This window comes from Leuresthes tenuis, unplaced genomic scaffold, assembly GCF_036924035.1.
Source record: "Leuresthes tenuis unplaced genomic scaffold, fLeuTen1.0.hap1 SCAF_3, whole genome shotgun sequence".
Classification (NCBI taxonomy): domain Eukaryota; kingdom Metazoa; phylum Chordata; class Actinopteri; order Atheriniformes; family Atherinopsidae; genus Leuresthes; species Leuresthes tenuis.
Genome location: NW_027325357.1, coordinates 28394194 through 28419098, shown reverse-complemented (window position 1 = coordinate 28419098; position 24905 = coordinate 28394194). Strand labels below are relative to the sequence as shown.

The window sequence follows — 24905 nt, the reverse complement described above, 5'->3', positions numbered from 1 at the left end:
ATGTCGTTGATTAACTGATCATCAGCAGGTGTGAGCACCTTTATAAAAGCAGAAGTTTTGTCAGTTTGCTGGTCTGAGACATTCAGGTGTGTGTTAACACAATGCCAAGGAGGAACAACATCAGCAACAATCTTAGAGAGGCAATTGTTGCTGCCCATCAATCTGAGAAGAGTTATAAGGCCTTTTCCAAACTATCTGGAGTTCATCATTCAACAGAGAAAAGGATTATTCACAAGTGGAACACATTCAAGACAGCTGTTAGTCTTCCCAGGAGTGGACGTCCCAGCAAGCTCACCCTAAAGTCAGACTGTGCAATGCTCAGAGAAACTGCAAAAAACCCAAGAGCTACATCTCAGTCTCTACAGGCCTCAGTCAGCATGTTAAATGTTAAAGTCTCCTCCAATTCTTTCTGAAAAGAACATGGCAGCACATCTTAGGTCAAACCACAAGACTTCTGGAACAATGTCTGAGACCAGAGTGGAGATGTTTGGTCATAATGCACAGCAGCACGTTTGGAGGAAACCAAACACAGCATGAAATAGTGACTTAGAAACTACGTTTTTCGAAGAAAGTAGTTCCAATGTCCAAAACTTCGACAGTACAGTACATTGTGCAAATTACTGAATGAAACCATTTCAGAAAAATAGGTTTGCTGTCAGTGTATTAAACTAAATTTCTAACACTGCAAGGAGCAGAAGAAATATTCCATTAATCTCCGCTGTGCATAGTTAGGACAGGAAGCATTCAACTGAGGAGGCTGTGACAGCTTAGCAGCCAACATCTGAGGCTAACACTGGTCACTGCAAGGATTATTTTGACACGGCAGGCTGCTGTTAGCTAAGTGATACATGTTATACACACACACACACACACCATAACCTCTTTCACCTGCCTGAACAGAAAGCTTTGGATGGATGGGTGTGTTCAATGTCCAGGTGTTAAGGGAAAGTTCTGTCAGTTCAGCTGAAATATGTACGAGTGCAGAGAGGTAAGAGGTATGCTCACAGTGATCCTCCATACCAGCATCCAGAGATGAAGCTGTGGAAGCTACAGCCCCCATCAACACGCTGATCTTCCATCTGTGTTGGTGTGAATGAGTGAAAGGTTTGTCTCTTTCTCCTCTCCAGAATGCTCCTCCTTCCCTATCGCTGATCCATTCTTATCTGATCTGATCTGTCTGTGCTTGGATAAACGTGGCCTGGAGAGTGTGCTTGGAATTCAGTACATTAAATTTGAACGGACAGACACAACCCTGGTCTGCCCTGTTCAAATTGTCCACATCTTCACTATATAGTCCACTATGTGGTGAGTCAGCTACACTGAAAGAAGTGTATGGAAGCTGATCAGTAGAGTTATCTGTATAGTGAATGCTAAATAATAACGGAGTTCATGAACGACAATTTGAGAGCTCATTTATTCAAATTTTAATACAAATAACCATTTCTAAATAGAAATTTCGACTTAAGAGCAACTTCAATAACTCTTGTTTATATGGGCAGATTTTTCTCTTTTTTCTTCTTTAAGCCAGAGTAGCATTTGTATGTTTGACTCACATAGTGTTTCCTTCATGCTAGAGGAATATCCACTCCAAGGTAGTCAGCAGTTCCCCAATGCTAAGAAACAATGGGTGTGGATTTCCTCCAATGATTTATAAGAACCACGAATAAGGTTCAGCAGTCTGAAAGCACTTCTTGGTACAGAAAAGCTGAATCTGCTGCAGAAAATGTGATGGAGGGGTGAGGGGAGTTCTCTAAAGGGCACGCGAGGCAGGACGTGATGCGAAATGTATGGTGGAAATTGTGTTTTGTTCACTGCATGTTGAACATGGTAATCGAAGCTAACGCACGTATTTCAACACATCCACAATAGAAAGAGCAAGTGGAAAGCATCAATTGGGTAAAATAGCTACAAGCGGAAACTCTTAGCTGCATGTACTTTTGCAATAAATGCTCTGGAAGAATAGGTGCTATGCAGACAAAGTCTTACTTTGTGATCTGCTGGAGATTTTACTGAAGAGCTGGTTGGAATTCTCCACAGGAAGTCCAGACATCATCTGTGACATTCACTCTCACATGCAGCTTCTCCAGAACATCTCAGCACAAATTTCAGCACTGTAGTGCATGTGTGAAAGTGGTTTAATGGATTTTAGATAGTTGGTTGAGTAAAAAAAAGTTCAAATAAATGCACTCATAAGATTATAAAAACAGCATTTCTGTGACAAAATTTTCTAAGTTAACTTACCCTAAATGATCAGTTTTCATGTAACATGCCTCAAAATAAATGAACTTCTAATTATTGAGTACGTTTTAGAGCTTTGTGAACTCTCTGAAATGATATTCAACATATGTTGCATCATGAAAACTAAACCTAATCTATCGACTTTAGTTCAGTTCGGAGGTGTCGCATCTCTTCTACTACTGGAAATAACAACAAAGTCAGAGATATCTAATATTTCAAGACACCATAAAAGTAGAAATTCCACAGTGATATCAAAGGCAATTTGATAAAGTCACCAGGATTGGAGTTTTAATGAAAATGGCTCATAGTGAACAGAGCAGAGCTCAGAGAGACAGTGGAGTCCACCGTAAGTTTGCTGAGCTGTTTATTAGAGTTATGAAATATGGCAACGCTGTTAAGAAGCCAACACTTCAGAAGTTACTGTCTGTGAGAGTGGATTTTAACAAACATTTTATCAATGAAAAGTATGAAGAACTTCCGACTAAACTTTGCAAATCCATCCAGTTGCCTCCTAACTTCCCTTCACCTCCATCCTGGGTTTTAAAGTGTCTGATCAATAATGTTAATCGACGTATACCGTGTCATGGTCCCTTTGTCCTCTCAGGTGCTGACCCTCCTTCTGCCTTGTCTCTCTTGCTCTAGCTTTCCTCCCTCTGTCATGTATGTATGTATGTGTGTGAGTGTGGGTGTGAGCACCAACTCTGCTCTACCCTCCCAGAAGCAGGCTCAGCTGCCCCAGTTCCTTCGGCACACCTGACAATCATCAGCAGTATTTAACCTGGACTCTCCTTCACCTCTTTTGCCACAAACTCAATTCCTGCGATATCCTGTTGTGCTCACGCCTTCAAGTAACTCTCTGTAACTACGACTTTGTGAATTCACGGACTCACACTCGACTGAACCCAAAATTGAAGATACCCTTACCGCCTTACCCCCCTAAAGACTTCAAGTAAAATTAAAGACATGTATAACCGATTCCTTTGTGTGTCCTGCATTAGAGTCATTTTGCACCCTCGTTGTGACATAAGGTGTGCACCTGGCTACTAAGGCGAGTAGTACTTATGAGTAGTTCTGATTGGATGGCCTCTGCTTTCTGAAGTTAAGAGGGATGTGTCATACCCTGCAAACAAGTTTTTCAGACAAAGACGAAGGCATGACTCCTGCTCTCCCTACGACAGTCTAGTACTAGTTGTCCTCATTAACGGTTTGGTTAAGGCAAGGGGTGTAATGATTCGCCAGAGTTCAGGTAAACCAGTCACAGATAGAGTGTCACCAATATAGATTTCCAGCCCAAATGGTTTTCCTCATATATTAATGCAGCACAATATGGCTTTTGTAATATTGTGTGATTTTAATTATTCCAAAAGATGAGGCAAAACTACCCCAGCAATAATTAGTTTTTTAATATGCAACAAGACTTGCAAAATGTGCACCTCATCCCTTCACCCCCTTATATTCTGCTTATCCTCCTGTAAAGAAAACTCCAGAGGGGAGCCCACTATGTGTTGTTCTGCAAAAGCTTGTGTACCTGGCAATTTGCTGTAATGATGCAGACTTTGCTCATGTGCATGGATGATATTCCTTTCCTTAATGCCAATCTCCTGGATTGCTGCCCTCCATGTGACGCTATAAGAGGAACACCTGTGGTTCAGTGAAAAATGAAAAAATACAGGTCACTGTAAAAGTAAAAGTACAAGATCTAGAGTTCTGAGGTCAGGATTCTGGCCAATCAGATGAATCAGGATTATTGTGTCCTTTGCTTTTCGGAGGCTCTGCTCACCTCAGCACCATTTCCTTATAGTAGGCTCAGCTTCAGGTCCTGACTACACACCTCTGGCAGTAAGTAAATTTTTCCCTCCATTTGAAAAAAACGTCTCTTTTCAGATGAGAATGCAGAAATTCCTACAAACGCTGAAAGAATCATGTCGGTAGCAACTCATGCCAGTAGGGAGCGATTATGACTGCATTAATGACAAAATACAGGAAAAGAAAATTGGGAGCGTGCCCAGTGAGCTGGTTCTCCTTTGGCTAAAACTTCAGAACCTGATCTGTAGTTTGTACAGTGGAGAAAGTGAAGGACAAATGTAATTTATGTGGACAAGGACTTGATGTCCAGTGTGATATCACAGTATTAGACAAGGAAAGGCAGACAAATTAGAATATATGTGGCATTGTATGTGCATGGTCATTACACAAAGCAGTGGTAGGCATGTGGAAAGTAGGCTGAGATGCCCAAAACCTGTTTGTGCCGTGCACATGGATGGGGTTTTAAAAAGAAATCATCACTTTGGAAAATGTTTTTCCAAAAAGCTCAGCTTTTCTAATTAAAATGGCCATTTGCATGTGGCTGAGTGGTGTGAACGCAGAAGAAAAAGTACTGCCTCACTTTGCATGTCGTCATGAGATCCTCTGATCTTTGTAAATAGCAGCTTTTATGAAATGAATTGTGTTTGGGTCAATCGGGACTGATAAATGGATGAATGGAGGAGTTGGTACAGTTCAATATTTCAACATCTTTTTCAACATTCAACATTAATTTATTTCAGGTAACCTCTATTATCTAATGCTGCATTTATTTGTCTCTAGAAAATTATTTCTGAAAGTAAGATTGATTTCCCATTTCTTTTTCTTTCTATGGCCTATTTTTGAATAAAGTTGTGTAGCTATCTTACTTACTCAATCAGGCCGGTGCTGTTGTTTTCTGTGATGCAGTCTGTCCTGGTTAGATAGAAAAACCAAACCTGTCAGGGCCCATAATGTTTTGCCAGTGCAAGGTGGCCATCATCCACCTCTCCTCTGGGCTTATGGTTTGTGTTGCACCTCATTTCTACATACAAGGTTCGGTATTCTGCCTCTGACTAAGACTATACCCTGTTGTGTTTAGTCTATGGAAATGCATTCTTTTTTTTTTCTTCCTTTGGATAGATGAACTTTACTTCAGCAAAGCAAGAGATTAATGTCTGTAGCATTCCTATTCAGTTTATAAAATATGTGCAAGGAATTACTGTTACAGAGCAGAGCTTAATAATAGTAATAATAATGATAATAATAATACAAGGGAAGGGGTAAGTTAGATGAGGTTGGTCTAACTGGTTGTACATTTTACGTTAAAGACTTTGTAGAGACATATGAACCGCTATGCATGCAGTCTATACAGATTACATTCTTTCAATAATAATGCTGGCAATGTGTTGAAAATGTAGTGATCAGTTTGACCGCAATGCTAGTAGTTTGTTAGCCTGTTCGGTACTGCACTGATCAAACTTCTGGCACACTGTGGGGGTCTCTTGCCGAACTCCACTTCGAAAGTTAAAATATTCCAACGTACTCGTACTTCCAACAGAAGGTAGTTTCGCACATCTGTCAGAGACAACAGGGACTCTTACTGGACAGAATGGACTTCAGTATGACTCACATGCAAACCCATGTATGTGGACACACAGGGTCACCATTCTCCTCAGCAATGTCTGAATTAGTCACCATTAGTTATCCTTACCCTCTGTGCTTTTTGATCTGACATTTCCTGATATGTCACAAAACATTTTTTACTTCCTATTTGTTGGGTTCAAATGCTGCTAATCAGTCTTTGGCTGTGCTTTAGTTGTTGTGACATTTATCTCAGAAGTTACAGGTCTGGAGGTTAATAATTCTTGGTCTCCGATGTATTTTCTGATGAGGCATAGTAATGCATGGCATTAAAGGGGCAGGTTCTGAAGTTTCGTAACTGAAGGTTCATGTTTATCTACAATTTGATTGACTTTATTTGCCCTGATGGGAGTTTAGGATATTGAAATAACAAACATTTTAAATATAAAGATTTACAGGGTCTATATACATTGTGTCTATAGCCTCGTTATGTATGTCTCTTTGCCCACTAGTCTGAATCTAATGCCCTTTCTCTATGGGTTGCACAACATGGCAAAAAAGAATAAAGACACCAGAGGAAAGAAGAGGGGGAAGATAAGGGGAGGAGGGCTGGAGGAAAAAGAATTGCAACTGTCATCACAAACAAGAACCATCTGTCTCATTTGTGTAACTTGTTTTCTTTTAATATGAGAAGTATGCTGAAGAGATCTGGGAGTTTGAGAGAGGGCTAGGAGGGCCGGGCCTTGGGCTAAAGCCAGCCTTCCACTGGGTTTTCTGAGCAAGTGGCATTAATATCCAGCTATCTTACGCCTTTAACCCTTCAGACTCACTTATAAACATTGACAGAGAAAAAGAGGCATTGTAAGAAAACTAACCAAAGCTATGCACACTTACATAAGGTGTCATTTACACCATGCGTATCTGAATCACAAACTACAAGGGAAACACATGCATTGGGGTGACATCACAATATTTTTGACATCTCAGAACTTTTGGAGGCTTAGATTGTATTCCATATCTTGATGCTGCCTCATGCTCTTTTCATGATAAGGTTTATGTATGTGTTTGGGAAACAGCCACCTCCATGATCACCGCTTACATTGCTGTTATTATATGTCATGCTGATCTAATGAGTGAATTCATCTGGAAAATGTCTAATTTGGAGGCCCAGGATGCCTGTCCAAAGCTCTAAACTATGCAGGCTCCCATAGTTTTGCATTATTTTGAGTTTTTCAGCGAACAGCTTTACAATCACACAAGTTTTATAGTTGCAGGCTGCTAAAGCAAAGCCAGAAATCCAACACGCTCATCTAATCTAAGATCCCATTCATTCGATCCTCCTAAAAAAAAAATCAACCTTGGGACTTTACTCAGAGATATATCATACATGTAAATTCTTTTTTTTTTTTTTTATTGTCAATTGAAATCTCGACATTTGATCAACATCAGTGTATTTTAAAATAACTGTTAAATGATTGATTTTCTGTCTGTAAGGTATATTTTTTTCTGTGATACAAATGTAGGCTACATTCTTAGAATTTGCAGACTGGAATACTATGTTTGCTTGGATTAATTATGAGGGGGTTCCTTTCTGTCCTTGTTGATGTTTTTTTTCATTTGCGGTGTAGATGTATTTTCACAGCTACCGTAAAAATACACTTTTATGATTGTAGTAACGTGACTTTGCACAAAGCTGCTATCTCACTCTACGACAACAAATCCCTGGACCCACCTGCAAGCTTGCCACCCATCCAAATGAGGCAGCAGACGCATCACATGTACGAAAGTCAGCCTTGGACACAGTCAGCCACAAGACAAGACAACAAGGTTTATATGCAAAAATCTATGGCCCATCTGTGTTGTTTTTAGGAAATGGGTTTCAAGAACTTATCATGGAACTGGAGCCACAATATACTTGATAATAATGTCCGGTGTAGTGAGAAGCTGAGAGAAAGCCAGACACGGACCACCGATTGTGTGAGGTTAAGAGCATTGTGTGTGTGTGTGTGTGTGTGTGCAAGAAGAAGAAAATCCATCAAATGAAGCTAACATTTTCCTGTACATTTGCATTGTTGCATCTTGATTACTATCTGAGCTAGGCTAGGCTAAACTCAATGTTAAACATAAAAGTAAATATAGGTGTATGTATTAAACAAAGGAGTATACATTTTCTACAGCAAATTGCAAATTCTCTTTATGGAGGCAATATCACCCCTAATTATCAACTATGATTACTTTAAAGCCAAACATGTTTGTCTTAGCATGTATCTTGATTTTGACAGACATTAACACACACATAGACACTGTGAAAACATACTGTCAGTCTCATGTCTTGGCAGGAAACCACAAGAAGCATTAGAGTTTTCTGACTGGCTGTCTGGCAGACTGAGCGCACACACAAACACACAAGCCAGCAGACATTCCCAATCAATGTGGCCACCACCAGCACCCACATCGTCTAGGTCATCACAGTGGCTTAATGAAGGACAGATCCCTGCTATCGTAGACCAAGAGTGGTTAGAATAGCACATTCTGCAGAGGGGGGACTGACTGGAATCAGTGCAAGTCAAAGATATTGGAGGAGAAAGAGCTAGAAGGCCAGTGTGGGAAGGTTTCGGTGGGGGTGAGGGGGCAGTTTGATATTAATAGAGACAGAAGGAGGAAAAAAGTTTGTGCCATGTGGTCTGCATTTCGCTGTAATCCCCGTTAGCCCGGTGTTCCTGCGTCTGCTCCATCTTCAGCCCAAACCCAATCAGACGATCTTTGAAACCCAAGCGGCCACTTTAGTTCTTCCCACAACCAGACAACCAGGTTCCCAATGCAGGGGGAAATACACCCATTTATCTTTCAGTGATATACTGTATGCGCAGATAAACGGCACGTAAATTATGTTTATAGGTGTCAGGGGTGCAGGAATGGACCTCAGGGTGTATTATAGCGCATGCACACACACAAACACACACAAAATGCTGCACAGCACAAACTGTGGCCACATAATAATGCAGCTGAAGACACGGGAAATGGATGATTTTATTGAAATATGTGAATGTCTGTCAGCAGGGCTGTGTGTGTGTCTGTGTGTGTGTGTGTGTGTGTGAGTGCATGTCAGGTTTTGGTGGTGAAATAGGACCTGTACTCTGACTTGCCATCTTTTTCAGTCCTCTCATGTTCCCTTTTTTTGTTTTTGGTAGTTGTTATTCTCTTTCACTCTCTCTCACACACACACACCATATAGTTTCTTACAAAATAAGTGACAACACTTCTTTTTGACATTTTTGACACAGCATATATTCAGTATTAACATACATTCATAGGCAGTATAGTCTTCTTCAGTGTACAAGTACAGATCTACAGTATGTTTCTATAATGATAGCGTGTATTACAGGAAAGCTTGGTTTTATGGTGGTACAACACAAGAAGTCCTGACAGTGGCATTGGAAGCTTTATGTCTGTGGTGTGTGTGTATGTGTGTGTGTGAGAGAGAGAGATATGAATGGGGAATACTGGTTATGTGGTTGGGTGTTTGTTGCTGTGGGGCGAGGGCTCTATGTGCGCTTGGAGTGAAAGTGCTTCAGTCATCTTGCATGATGAACATGCTCAGCAACCCTCTGGGAGACCCCTTTGTGTGTTTACATTGTGTGAGTTTGCTGGTACGTGCATGTGACTGTGTGTCTATTTTTGTTTGTATTAAGCAAACTAACATTTGGCAGATGGCGACTACAATCAACATCAATCCAAAAGAGCACACAAGATTTTCGCAGTAATATGTTCTGAAAAATAATAAATCATATTATCATTATGATCTGGTAACTCTGTTTACAGGAGGTTTTAGATTTTCTGTTGAACATAGCAGTTGTGGCTGAATACGTGTTGTTTTGCGAGCAATGTTTACTGGGTATTTATATGTTATTTGCCTGATGTCCATCACCTGTCAGTGATGTGGGCCCACAGAAAAGACAAGAAGGAGCTGACAGTGGCTTTTACCTGTCCATCATCATCCTGCCTTTGAGAGGAAGAAAGTGAGCGTGTATAAGGGGAGCAGTGTCAGCGCATTGCAGGGAGCAAAGTAAATGATTCAGGGTTTAGCTGAACCTCAGCACTGCCCTGCCATGGTCTGTCCATCTGCACCGTGCCCCTCGGTGTTGTTTGAGTCTGTCCACTGACAGACTGGCTGTTTCCCTTCTTGTCATCTAACTCTCCAAATGAGTCCCCAAAGCAGCAAGGACACAGGGCAAATAATCCCTCCTCCTCACCCCAACCCCACCCTCAACTGCCAAGCCATAGGTCCAGTTTAGTCCATTATTATCTCCACTTGTGTAACCCATCCTTTTATGATCCTCCCAGCCAATTTTCTGAATCTCAACAAATAAGTTAAACATTATAAAAATAAGAAGCATCAATGACAAACCAAACATTAGCATGAGGCAGACAGGAAATGGAGGATGTTCTCTACTTGAGAAGAAACAAACAGCCTGTAGCTTTTCTCCAATGCCTAATCTACTGAGATTTGTTACGCTGGCATGAAATGAATAGGATGGATATTGACCTCTCAGTTACTCGGCCTGTTTCTGTTGACCTGTAGCAGTGGGATGGGGTGGTTTTAAGTGGAAGAAGAGAGAGCTTCACAAGTCCTCCTTGTTCTCTCTTGTCTTTAATTGAGGAGGAGTCCGGGACTTTCTTTTGTCCATCAGAAGTGTCCTCAGTATCCCCACCTGCATCATCGGCAAGTGTGAATCTCCACCATTTTGCGGCACTGTTTGCATTTCACGTAACAGCACCAGTGGAATTTACAGCTACACCTGTCCACCACCTCCACTTCCTGTGTCTGGAAGCCACGGCCGCAGCACATCAGTTCGCAGCCATCAATGGCCTTTGAGGTTCTGTTACACTGGCGACCCACCGTGCCCAGCATACCCGGCGTGCGTGGATCATAGTCACAGAAATCTGGACTAGGGTCCAGGTAGACAAGATCTTCATCCGTGTGAGGTTTGAACTGGGAATTGCGAGGCACCAGAACTTTGGTTGTGCCCACTTTGCGTTGCTCCACCTCAGTGGCACCGTCAAACTTCTCCTTGATGACGTTGCCCACTTTGCGGAATGGCGGCATGGCTTTCCAGCAGGTTTTCACCTCACAGGAACCTGACACCCCGTGACATTTGCATTCCACGCGCATGTGGGACAGGATGGCCTGCAGAGAACATTATGTTAGCTGATGGAAATTTAGAGACAGGGATTACATAAAAACCAAAAGTGGTCACTCACTCCGATGTATCTAAAACTGACTGTGCTGACACATACCAACTAAAACAAAAATGTGCTGCTGCCAGATCTGGAGAAGAAGTTTGGACATAAATCACAAAAATCTGAGTTTGAATCTTAATTTTGAGTGAAATACTGTGAAATCTAACATACTTAAGTGGTTGAAGATTTTACTTGTGACTTTGAAAATAGCCGCAGTCATGCCTTGTGAGTCAAAGCAGTCAACTGCCTTGAAAGGCCTGATTCACATTAACATAAAATCACCATTAACATTACCAAATAATTTTGCTGTTGTCCAGTCAGGTTATTTGGCTTGAATCTGACTGATGGCTTGATTTAGTCGGGGGGAATTTTACCCATGTAATTGTGGTAATATAACAGGTTCCCAGCTGAATTATTTATTTTTATATGAATGTCGTTCATGATTCTCTAACTTTTCACTAATTTTAGAGCCTTCTTATTCCCTCATGGTACCTTTTTTTGTTTAATGAGGCATTGAATAATACTTCAGTTTGTCTATCATTGTGTTTTATTATATTTTGATGAAAAGTATTTTATTGGGGGGTATATTATATCGGGTAAAATATGCCCAACGTTTGTGATGGTGTTACAAAAATGTCCCATAATGTTAAACCTAATTTTGACGTATTTTATGACCAAAGACCTAACTGGACTTTTTAACTTGTAACTTGGTTTAGCTTTGGTTTTGAATGGAAACTGGTTTTGAACTTTTCTGGAATGATTTCAAAGTGGATTTCTCTTGATACGTTTGAGGCTTGTCTCGAACATTTCTCGAATGATCTTACACTTTGCCTAGATTATTTTGCCTATGTAAGTAGGGTTGGGATTTGGACTATGTAGGCTTATCTAGGATGACTTGAGGCCTGACTTGGATTTGTCTCAAATGACCTAGAATTGACTATATCAGATAACTTGAAACTGGTAATGGATTTTAGAACCCAACAAATAGTAAAACTCACATTTTATATCTTTCCCTTGAGTGGACACTTGATAGAATTTTCTCACGTGATTTAAGACTTGACCTGGACTTGCCTCAAATTAAATAAAATTTAACCTCTCAAATAACCTGAAATTTGATGATAATCTATTTCATTATCAGGAGCAGGGAGTTACCTTCCTTCCAGCCTCATTGTTGTGCAGGTTCATGAGAGCCCGACTAGAGGACTGGCCTTTACTCCTCTCCCTTACATCCACAAAGGACTGAGAGAAGGCCACTCCATACGCAATGTTATCACTGCAGCCTGACCACTGGAACCCTAGGAGATATTAAGATAGACAGAGAGTGGTTGACTGAATTAATTTCAAATTTCACAAGAGTATTATTTTTGCAATGAAATGTTCTACTTTGGTTGGCCTTTCTGCCATGTGTGTAAGTTTGTGTGAAAGAGTGAGGGAAACCTACCCTCCGGACTGACTCCATGTACATTGTGGTCACAGCCACATTTTTCCAGCTCTCCACTGCTGCAGGCCCTTGTGACCGCAAATGCCACACTGGCTGCTGAGATAGCATACACAAAGGCTGCCTCACGGGTGCCTAACACACGTACACAAACACACACAGTCATATTGCTTTATTGTGTCAATGAAAGAGCTTCTCAGTCTGAATTGTAAGAAAAAAAAAGAGTTAAAGCCGAAAGAAAGGTGGTCAGACCTTAGAATGGAGGAGCCAATACAAATGGAAACAAGCTCAAAACCTTCACAGTAAACCATAAGTAATATCAAAGTTATTTAGGTCTCAGTACTGTTAATCCATGAAGGTAGAAACATTGAGAGCTTCACCTCTCTAAGCATTATCAACTATTTCTTTGCTGCAGTGTGTAATCCTACCCTGTGTGACCACTTTGCCGAACACAGGCATGGTCTCTAGAGTGGAGCAGTTCCATCGACGATTTCGAAACTGGAACTGACACTCGTCTATCGCCAGCTGAGCTCCGCGACGTACTGCATCCATCACCTCTACGCTGCGCTTGCAGATCTGCACCTGAAACATACACGCAGGTACTGTCATCTACAAATACAGAGCACATCCTGACAAAGTAGTTAGGTGCTCTCATTTGAAGTGTGTTTCTTGTGGAGAGGAAAAGAACACATCATTAGTAAATGTGTTTCCATTGCACAGTGGCTCAGTAAGTTGAGCAGTAGGAATATTGATTGATTGATCCTTAAACCACCACTTGTTGACGAGTTATTAAGCTCCACAATATCTATGCGCTCACCAGCATGTGAATGGGGATAACAAGAAACATATCATAAAGGGCTCTGTAGAACCTTGTTAAGATCAAAAGGTCAAATAAATGTGGACCATTAATATTATTTACAACTTTATTGTTTACATACTGATATTCTGGAAATAGGTTTAACATTTTTGTTTAGCATGTCATCATGCCAACAGGATGGATATTGCATGTAATTAGTGCAGAAATAAGGTTAGAAACTAGAAGACTGATGCTATGTCTGAGAAGTGCACACAAGCAGAAGTGAAGAAGAAGTGGTACGACAAAGGTGGATGTGAAGCAGAGACTGGCTGCCCACTGCTGAAGTCTGGCCAAAACAGGCTGGGGGGACAGGAGAAGAGGGGCCCATCCTGTGTGAACAGAGTGTTGGCGCAACTATGAGTGACACTGCTCTCTCAGGGGTGGTGGGAGCACATGTGGGTGACTCTGATTAATCCCCTCAAGGTTAATACCTATGTTTTTGTGTAACCCACAACAAACGTGTTCATACAGTAACCTAGTGCTGAAGTGCGCCAGGGAAAAGGTGAGGCTGATTAAGACATTTCACACTTAACGCCACAGGGTTATCAACATATGCACACAAAGATGATCAGGGGCTTGTTAGAAAGATCTTAAGCTGTAGTTTAACCAACAAAAAACAGCAAGAAACAAATTTTAACCACCGACTAGTATTGATGCTGTGAAGACGGGATAGAAATCGGGGGAGCAAATTCTCAATGCACGTAACGGGGAATAATAATAGGACAATTACACGAATAAAGTTACTCACCAATAAGCCACCCATCGCACACAGTGCCAGCTTTTAGTCTGTTCCCCACAATGCTGTTACTCAGAATGTATGAATCGTGCATTGAAACAGGGTGCCTTGCCACAATGTTAGTTAATTGCATTTGCGCATCACATATGATCTGTACATTGATCAAATGAAAATGTTTCCTGACATATACAAGTTCATCATGTGATTGCGCTTTTATAGCACTGTGTGTGCAGTCGACAGATCCGATTACATTATGAAAACCAGCGCTTTAATGTTGGCCCGTATTGTATGAGAATTTGATATACCTGACTGAGATACAGATAATTCTGTCCCACACAGCTGGCATGGCTCGGCTCAGGGTCGACTGGCACAGTCCCAATTGGTTGGCCAGCTCCCAGTGTGACATCACCTGTGGGCCCAATCCAGGAGGATTGCCCTTAAAACGGCTGATGAGCCAGTTACCATCATGTGCCAGCAGCGGCGGAGTGGGACACAAAAATCCACCGGGACAATTCTGACTCCACCGGCCCACCACGAGCCCACAACTGACCCAACCCATCCCCTTCACCTCCTGTATATCAACTATACAAACAAAATGTATGGACTTAATGGAAATATGACCACTCGATGGCAGAAGGCCATGTAGTTATGTAACGTCTGAATAAAAACAATTAGATCAAGATAGGAGGCTAAACAAAAATCAGTAGGCTGGATTAATGAGAGTGAGTTTGACACTCCAGCAACCATGAGTGAGATGTAGAGAGACAACAAGTGTTATATATATTGGTTGGACTACTCTCTGGTATAGCTGTCGGAGATCTTGGAGATTTTCACGGGAACATACTTGATTGACGACAGTTTTAACTCAATGGGCCGCTCATTAACTTCGCACTGCTGCGCAGGGCAGTCTGCAGGCTGGTTCTCTTGAGCTCATTGGTCGTACGGATGGCCACTCCACCCTTGCGTGCCAGCAAATGCTCTCTGTTCTTGAACACATGCTTTCTTCAAATTGCACCATTTGCAATGTCTTCTAATACTGCTAAAGCAGCCATTGTTTTAATAGTATGCATTGCACCACTTTGCGCATGCTTTTATATCCACTCGTGTAATTGCAGACACATGTGTGTGGTCATTTTACGGTAATTTTGCTCTTGATACATGATAGTTGACGTGAAAAAGAGCGAACGCCACTTTTTTGTGCGTATGCACCCTTTGTACATGAGGGCCCAGGGGACAGACCACTGTGGAAAATGGTAATTAAGATTTTTCAACAACTAATATTATAACAATGTGCTACTGAAAAAGATTTTAGAGCAGCTCTGTGTGCGCTTGTATTGTAAATCATTTGATATCTGTACATTGGCTTTTTTTTTTTTTTTGCTTAACCTGTTTCCATTGCATTTTGTTGCATTTGACTGTTATCAGTTAACAAGATTTTACATTTACATTTATTCATAAGGCATTTACTCTATTGCAAATTAAGGACACTTTGATATGTAGACTGGGTTAAGCTGGAGATTGACCCACTTACCCCTTAGTGGTGGAAGACTACACCCCCCTCCAGAGCTACAGCTTTTCTCTGTCACTCCCAAGTATAAACAAATTTTTTTTAAATAAAAAAAACCATTAAAACAGTTTGATGGAAACATAACTATCTTGGTCCTGTTATAGCCCTAAAATTGATTAAAGAAAATGTGTTCTTTTGTGATGATTTGTGATGAACACAAACACAGTTTACAGCATAAGTTTGTACTGACGACCCACAAGTAGAACACTATTATGAGGTTAACTACAACCCCAAACCCTTGAGTTCCAGATCACAAATCTCACTACAGTGACTCAACCCAGGTACTACTTTTACTAGCTAAATAAATGCAGGCATGGGTCTCACTGAGGGTTACTTTGTCTCAGTGTAAAACAAATTGTAATTACTATGTCAATACCCTCAGTAGTTTGAGTTGGGTACCTGTCTCTGGATGAGGCCTCGTAACCTTTCACATGTCTCCTCATCCTTGATGCTCCCCACTGACGACAGCTTGGCAAGGTACCTGACAGAAGAACAAAACAAGATTTCTTTAGTATGTTACCCAAGAAGAAGCACTTAGTGGAAGAACCTCCAATGACTCAATCTGATTATTAAGAAGTAATAGTAGTATGAATGACAATTACTTCCTTGTAATATCTTCAATTACATCCCCTTTTCCTTGTCAGTCAGTCTTCTTAAAATCTAAGATGCTTGAATTTTAATCACCATTAATTCTGTTAGTCTGTTGATGTGTGAAGGGTTAGCTCCTGTGATGTTGTGGGAATGCTTTGGACAGAGGTCTGGCTGTGATGACAGTATGAGGAGGTAAAGTGGCTTATCACTCAAGCCACCTCCAGGCCAGACAGGTCAGGGAGATATACTGCCTACACACACACAAACACACAGAATCTAAGATGTGTGAGAAAATGGCATCAGTCAGAATACCTTGACCCTGGCACTTCCACCTCAGTGTCATATCTCAAGTCCTAGCTGCGCCATACAGAAATAGGCTTTCTCATAACCCTCTGATCATGTAGTGTCTGCAGGGCTCACTGTCCTAAAACACCATTTAAACGCATGTTAAGTCTAAAAGTGATAGTTTTTCTAAAGCAGAGTTATGATTATTCCAAATTTGCATTGCAGTTTTGACTGAGGCAATATTTTTTCTCAAGGAAAAATACCTCTGTCTCTAAACAACCCTCTTCAAAAGAGTTGGTTTAAGTGAATTAAGTTTCTCATGATGAATTATTTCATACTTTTCAAGAGTGGGTATCCTCATGTCTGGATGTGTAGCATAGAGCTGGTGTCAGCTGTTTATCCTAGCCTAGCTTAAATACTAGAGGCATACGAAACAGCTCGCCTGGTTTTGTTTAGCATGAATGTCTGCCAGTAAGACACAACATTCACATAATTAAGATGAATAAGGAGAAAGGTGCAGCACAATGAGCACAATGCACAAAAAGACCTTGCCGTCAAGGTTTCTAAGTTCAGTGTTATTGTACCACTTCAAAGACCAAAACTTCATGGATGCATTTCATTATTTTATTAAGAAATACTTCCAGCGTGTACATTTTTTTAACCTTTCTGTATGAATACAAATTGAATAAATAATGTTTGGTGTGGTAACTTGTGAAATTTAGAAGAGTTGTTATGGAGGAGTTTAAACTTTTGACTGAGCCAAGCTAGCTCTTTCCCCTTGCTTCTAGTCCTCACGCTAAGCTTGGCTAGCCGTGGTTTGGCTACAGCTCAAAATACACAACCATGTTTATCTTCACAGTGCAAATAACTGTCAATATGAATAATATAACTTTCAGAGACATTTAGCGACAAATTTAATGAATATGTTAACCTGAGCTGTTTCACTATGAAGAAAATACATTCACAGCATATTGCAAATCCTTGAATCTTAGTTTTGAACTTTTGTTCTTTTCAAGTAGACATGTGTTTACTTAAGGTTTGTCAAGCTTTTCTGGGTTATGAATTCCATAGACCGCATGTACCACTGTAAAGCCCTGTTTGTCCATCTCAATCAAGCCATGAAACACAACCAGACTGCAGAGTGCTGTGCTGTCAGACTACTGGCAAAGCTTTAATACAAACCAAAGTTTTTCTACTTCTGTTTCTTCTGTGATGACAGAATAAGTGTTTTAAAATGGTTCATGCTATTGTGGTCATTTCTAGATTAGGATTTAAGTCTTAAAGTTTATTATAATGTTTGATGCAATTCCTAACTGTGGTGTTATCATTAGGATATCCTCCTTCTGAAGGTCAAACAGCTCCTCCTCTTCTTTCACCCTCTCATTGCCCCCTCTCAACAATTCAGATAATCTTTCCCTTTCTTTCTTTGCCTCTTTGATGGACTTCTTTTTCTCTTCCCATCCAGACAAAGTCACTATTAAACACTCATCGCTGTGATAACCCTGCTCCCTGCCACCCTCCCACATCTCAGCCACATCCTTTCACATCTACAGTACTTACAGCTGACTTTCTCAGGACGTTTGAACACCACCGGGACCATAACCATCCTCCTTCAAGCATCTGGAATGTGTTTGTTTTATTAACACCCAGTATATTCTGCCAAATTGCACTGGTAATCAACGCCCCTAAATTTGAACTTCAAGTTTCAAGTGAATCAATTTGGCAAAATTTTATATTTTGTTACAATGGCTAAGATTATTGAATAAGTCAACAGATAACACAGACAAGCTTACGTATTAGTGAAGTAATACATTTACATTGACTTCAACAGTTTATCTGTAATGTTGGATGTGATCATTGTCCTCATATTTGTGTCAAACCATATCTAACACCTTAACACATTTCACAATGATTGCATCATTCCTGTGATGCTGTTAATGTCTCCAATAGCAGCAATGAAACAGCCCTACAGTATGATACAACTTCCACCGTTTTTTACTGTAAGTCGGCTGCTCTCTTCTTCTGGCCTAATTTTCTTTGCCCACAAAAATATGTAGTCCAGTTTCCTAAGTTAGTTTTTGTAAAACATTATTCTTTGCTTTCTGTATGACTGTGACCACGTTGGGCTGTGTCAGTGGAGCCCTACTGGGTTCCATGTACAACTTGTAGTCTTCAGATTACTCCAAGTCAGCCTAGAGCACTTTAAATGTTTTTGCACCAGTCAGCATGATCCTTTGCCAACTTGTTTCATTTTAACATCATGTTGCGGAAGCATCTTAAATAGTGTTGTGACTGTAAAAGTTCTTGATAGCTCAAGAAACTATTGAAATAGCTTTTTAGCAGTTATTGGTCATTGCCTTTTGACTTTTAGTCTCCAATATTGGAATGAATCTATGGTAGATCTCTGGGAAATCTACCTAAAGCAAATACACATCTTTTCAAAAAATGTAGTCAGACATTTACATGGAACAGCTAGACCTGCTCTAAAGTATGATCCAACACAGAAAAGCACCTGCTGTGAAAAAATAGCAGTAATCAAGAATAATCAAAATTTGAAAAGATTTAATATATTTGAATGACACAGCAAATCTCTCTTGCCCCAGTATATGTTAGAACAACAACTTTATTATAAGTGTTATTGTTTCTGGACTTATTATTATTATTATTATTATTATTATTATTATTATTATTATTATTATTATTATTATTATTATTATCATTATTATTATTATTATCATTATTAATATTATTATGTTTATTATTATTATCATTGTCATTGTCATTATTATTATTATTATTATCTAATCAGACGAATAACTGTATGCATATTCAAGAACAAAATCATATTGTACTGTGCCATTATTCATTTTGTAAAAAAACAAAGAAAAAATGCTGTAGCAGTGTGTAAAAAAACATCTGACTCTAGAATACTTTGGTATCCAGAGGAGTTCATGATGGACTCAATGACTGCAAGGTGTCCAGGTCCTGTGGATTCAGAACAAGCCCACATCATCAGCCCTCCACCACCGTGCTTGACAGTTGGTGTGAGGTGTTTGTGCTGATATGCTGTGTTTGGTTTTCTCCAAACGTGCTGCTGTGCATTATGACCAAACATATCCACTTTGGTCTCAGACATTGTTCCAGGTCTTGTGGTTTGTTCAGATGTAACTTTACAAACCTAAGCTGTGCTGCCATGTTCTTTTTAGAGAGAAGAGGCTTTCTCCTGCAACCCTTCCAAAGTCATACTTGTTCAGTATTTTTCTAACTGTAGTGTCATGAACATGACGTTTAACTGAGGCCTGTAGAGTTTGAAATGTAGCTCATTTTTGCAGAATCTGCTCTTGGGATAAACTTTGATAATGACAGTGTGATATTCAATGTATTCTTGTTCATCTGAGGTTGTATTTGCTTGTTTTTTAGATCTAGAAAGGACCAGATTTATTTTCATTTGGCCCATATATTAAAAATGAACGGAACTCAAAGAGAGTGTACTTTCTTCTTTTATGTGACTGTGCAGCTGACCATGTGGAGGTGCTGAAGGTACCATCTCATCATCATGACTTGGATTTATACTCTTTTTGTGACTAGCTTATGGAAAAACACATGTAACAAGTAATTGTGAGAAATTTCAAATTATGAAAATAACTTAACATGCAGCCAATCAACTTAAATAGTATGAAAATGAGTTCAACACTGTGGTCATGAAAGGGTTTTCTGTTGTCTTGTGTGAATTTTGTTGCAGAAAATGTAAACTGTTTTGGGGAAGTATTGACCCCTGCTGTCTGTCCTTCAGCTGTCTGTGAGGTTATTTCTCTCCCTCTCCAGTGTGGATCGAATCCAGATCAACTCTTGCCTGCTCTCATTTGCTCCACTGCAGTTGCAAGGCTTTCATCAAAGCCATGTGCGGCGTTTGATCCCTCTTTGTTCTTTAGCGCAGCCTTGGGCAGGGCGCTACGTTTGGGTCAAGCCATCCAGCTGGGAGACCATCAGACAGCGTTAAAAAACAACCCAAAGAGAAAACACAAGACTGTGAAAATCTGCTCCTCTGACGGGCAGCACCACACGCAAGGACACAAACAGCTGGATGGCAGCCCACTGGCCTGACATTCACCCTGGAAACATTTAATAAACATCGGATAAGCTGTTATTCAGGTAATTTTCCGGAGATGTGTGCCTGTGTGTATGTGTGAATGCATGCATGGGAAAAGTTCAGCGCAGGCCTTGGGCAACTGTCGCACTTTATCTTTTCATTCTGTTGTGTATACCCTTCGTTTCCCAGAGATGAGGTTAACAAAACACCTCCACAGATGAGTCAACCCATAGAAAGACACACACACACAATGGTTCCACATCTTATCCTCACTCCCCTCTCACTCATTCTATCTATCTAGCCTCTGGTGGTTGCGTGCACAAATCCTAGGGGCCTAAGCCCAATGGAGCCAGTGGTGTTGTGAAGGCTGCGACGAGTAATGCAACACAAACACACAGCAGCCTGTGAACGCTCCGCAAAACCAGGTGGAATGCCCTTCCAAATGAAGTCTTCTGACATGGGGTCGTAGTTTAGCATTTTGATAAACAAGGTGGGCACTGCAGAGACTTTCCTGTCCTTGGATCATGTGGGACCCCAGCTTGTCCTTTTACTGGCCTGAATCCACAATCTACGATCTTTTTTTTGTGTTTGGTTCAGTTAACTGCCTTGTCATCTCTGCTAGGAGCTTGGCTCTGCCAAACAAGCCATGTTAAGTATCGTTTTCTGCCCCCTCGTTGATGTTGCAGAGAAAGATTAAGTGGATCAATCAGACAGCGTCATGTTCTTCAGTTTCATGGGAAATTACTCTATAGTCAGAAATCAAAGCAGAAGGTAGCATCTGTTTTCAACACACTTAAACATCTGGATTTTGAGCGTAATCCCAGAGCATTCAATTGGCGCTCAATCCAATTAAACACTTACTCACTGACAACAAGCTTGTCAAGAACTGTAAGGCAGCTCACCCTAACTTCCAGTATGTGTGCCGACTACTACTGTCCAATTAAAAAATTACCACTGTCCGAAAGTGTAATACCATTCCCTCAAGTTGCCATAGCTTAAATGAATTTCCTCTGGAAAGTCCAGTTCTGTTTATTGTAGCTATAGCTGACCTCAGCACATGAGGTAAACATGGTATTCCTGGTAGTGGAAAAGATGTAATCTGTTCCTTTAGATGGTATTTCAGTATTTAAAAAGCCATTTACAAAATATTTTTGGTACAAAAACAGTACCCATAAATATTTTCATATTTTTACTCAAGGCACTGGATTATTGCAATGCAGCAGCATATTTTAAAGCTTTGCCAAGTAGATTTGGTTTCTAACCAAGAAAATGTTCAACCTAAACGTTGCAAAAAAATTTAAAAAACTGCTGTCAATTTGAAACAAATATTTGGGTTGTTTTCTCATACTTACAGGACGACCCATAACGGTATTCTTAAAAGTACCTCCTCTGCAAGCACAAGGAGGGAAATATGGCTCATGTCGTCATGTTGGAACTGACATTCAACATTAAGTCTTTGAATTAAGGAGCCACAAAATCCTCTAAAGGAGGACGGGGGAGGGTTTATGGCGCAGTTACAGGTAGAGCTTTGACTCATGCGTCTTTGTGTGAGGTGACATCGAGACCAACGTATGACAGCTGTGACAACACTTTACCAAAACACTTTTTTGTGGCTTAATCATGGCGAGAGCTCAAATACATTCTTTTTACAACACTATCATGTTATAAACTCAACAACCTTTCCACTTCCTAGTTAAGCAACAACATCATGGGTAGGGTTTGAAAACAAAGTATACTTTTTGCACAACCATCACACTCATGGACACTATTTTTCACACTTCACATGCAGTTGCTTTCACCACCTCTAGAGGTCGCATATTCTTCATAACTAATTATTACAGGTTGTTTCTGCCTGCATGTATAAATGAGAATGAGAATGGGTTAATGAATGAGTAAATTTGCACTTTCAACCACTTTAAGTGGTCAGCCGGACTTCAAATGTGACTATCTACCATTTACTATGTTTTAGCAGGTTCAGTTCCAGATCACTGAAATTGTTCTTCTTATTCATTTTAAAGGGTTAAAATTCAGTTTGAAAAAACAATTCATGTATGCACTGTATAGTCACCTGAAATGAGGCCTAAAAGGAGGACAAATCAGAGAGACAAAAGAGAGGTGGTGCATAGGCTGCAGACGCACACTATACTGAAGCATGTCTGATTGATAATGCTGTGCTTCTGTAAATCTTTTCCCACAAACAACAAAAACAGTCACAAACTGCAACACACCCTGAGTCTCCATCAGTTCTGATTTGCATTCATAAGAAAATATCCACGTTTGCTTTTCCAGCACAGAGCAAACAGCGGAGGTACACAGTAACAGATAAATATAGCATGGATGGCAAATGGAAGGAGGAGAAACTCCAAGAAAGGGTTCTTTTCTGCTGAGACACGGTGTGCAGATATTCAAACAGCTAAAGCAACACTGTCACAAGTGAGGGTTTAGATTTTCATCCACTGAAATATTTCTTTAAAGCCTTTTTCACGAAGCGCTGCTGGCAGACTGCAGATTTTAAGTGTCAGTATGACAAATGACCTGAGCTAACCCTCACTGTCCTCTCTACAGTGGACGCACACAGTGTATGCAGAACAGACAGTGACCTGTAGAGGGCACTATGCACTCAATTTGCATTTGTCCAACTTTCTACATTCAGCATGATAAATAACTGCTGATCCTCACCATAGTTTTACTAATTACTTTATAATCAGATGGCTCTGAGCAGCCAGTGTCATGTCACATGTCTGTTCAAAGTGGTGTAAAAGCTTGAAGTTTCAGTATAGCTTCATGATGTTTTGATGTAAAGTATTAGTGAAAAACTTCCATCCATGTATCCATTTTCTATACCCACTTGATCCGTTGGTCGGGTCGCGGGGGGTTGCTGGAGCCTATCCCAGTAGTCATCGGGGGAGAAGTGGGGTACACCCTGGACAGGTTGCCTGTCCATCACAGGGTCACACAGAGACAAACCAGACAAACAACCCCACACTCCTAAGGAAAATTTTAGAGACACCAATTAACCTAACATGCATGTTTTTGGACGATGGGAGGAAGCCTGAGTACCCAGAGAGAACCCACACATACACGGGGAGAACATGCAAACTCCACACAGAAAGGCCCCAGGCAGGAGTTGAACCTAGAACCCTCTCGCTATGAGGCAACAGTGCGAACCACCGTGCAGCCTAGTGAAGTTTAAATGATTAATATTTGCTGTGCAGAAATTTATAAATAGTTGGATCTGGTTATCTTTTTCAAAGATTTTTACTCCAGATTTTAACTGTAGATCAAGACCAGTTTTAATAAAGTTTTGACCTAATTCTTTCAAGCCTGCCTGAAGGAATCTGTGCTTTAGCACATAATTCTCCTGGCAAAAGCCTTAGATATACGTATATGTATACATACAGTACATTGTGTAATCCACTCACCCCCAAATGACCTTCATATGACAGATTCTTCTACTTTTTTTTAACCAATAGCAAAAAGATGTCGCTTTAAATTGTCGGCGAGGACAACAAAAAAATTATATTCTAAATTGATTAACAATATTTTTTTTTAAGTTTAAGTTTAAGTTTTTTTAAAGTTTAACAACCACAAAAAAACGATCGCACCAATTTGGATATCAACTCTGAGTCAGTGCAGTTCTTCCAAATGTAGCAGTCCAAATGGAGCACCTTCATGTACCACATGATCAGCTGCAAACACGGACAGGTGTAGAGCCACAGATTTCTCACACAAAAAAGAAAAAAAATACACAAAGCTACACAAAGAAAAGAATGCAGGATAAAAGCAACACAGCTGCTGCAGTCAAATCCGAGAAGAAAATGGAATAAAGCTACATATATATGTATAGGGCAGGACACGTGTATTATAAGTTACCAAGGTTTATTGACCATAGCATACTGTATATACCATGCTATACCTTTTAACCTCCTAAGACCCATACTATAAATGTGTATGCATATTTTCTCATGAGCATACTCTTAACCTAAGCATAGCCTTCAGTAGTTTTTGAGAAAAAAAATATGTGTTCATGTAAGGATGCAGGTATTTTTTTAAAACCAAGGATTAAACCTGAAGTTTTCTCTCTGACCTTAAATCCTGCTTTGTAGCACAGTACTGCGCTCTCTTGCCTATTTGACTGTTGCACTCTCTGTCATTGTTGTGACTGCGGAGCATCTGTAAGATCAAAAGCTTCTCCTCCCACTGTACTCCTCAATTCTTCCTCAGACAGGGAGGCTGAATGGATGGATATTTTTGCACTGATGATGAATGAGCAGAGAAGATTAGCCAAGACTCACTCTGTGGATGACCACATGTTGTTCAGTGGGGTGACAAATCACTATTGATTGGGTGGAATCGAGAAGAATGTACCGAGAAGAATGCACCGAGACGAATGTAAACAACTTCTACAAGCTGTGCAGTCTTTCTTTCTTTTTTTCCAAATTTTGCTGATTTGTGCGTTACATGGCTGCACCGTGGTGTGGTGGTTAGAACCATCGC

The 24905-nt window shown here is 40.4% G+C and overlaps 1 protein-coding gene across 1 annotated transcript in view; it reads right to left on the bottom strand.

The window, feature by feature from the left end:
* Positions 1 to 8600: 8600 nt before the first annotated feature.
* wnt4 (wingless-type MMTV integration site family, member 4) overlaps positions 8601 to 24905 on the bottom strand; it is a 30420-nt gene continuing 14115 nt past the window's right edge. Inside the window, exons 2-6 of the mRNA XM_072382911.1 lie at positions 15842 to 15923; positions 12712 to 12865; positions 12287 to 12418; positions 11998 to 12140; positions 8601 to 10792 (exon numbers count right to left, since the gene is read on the bottom strand). Coding sequence (XP_072239012.1) covers positions 10322 to 10792; positions 11998 to 12140; positions 12287 to 12418; positions 12712 to 12865; positions 15842 to 15923 — 982 coding nt within the window. The 3' untranslated portion in view covers positions 8601 to 10321. The remainder of the gene's footprint in view (positions 10793 to 11997; positions 12141 to 12286; positions 12419 to 12711; positions 12866 to 15841; positions 15924 to 24905) is intronic.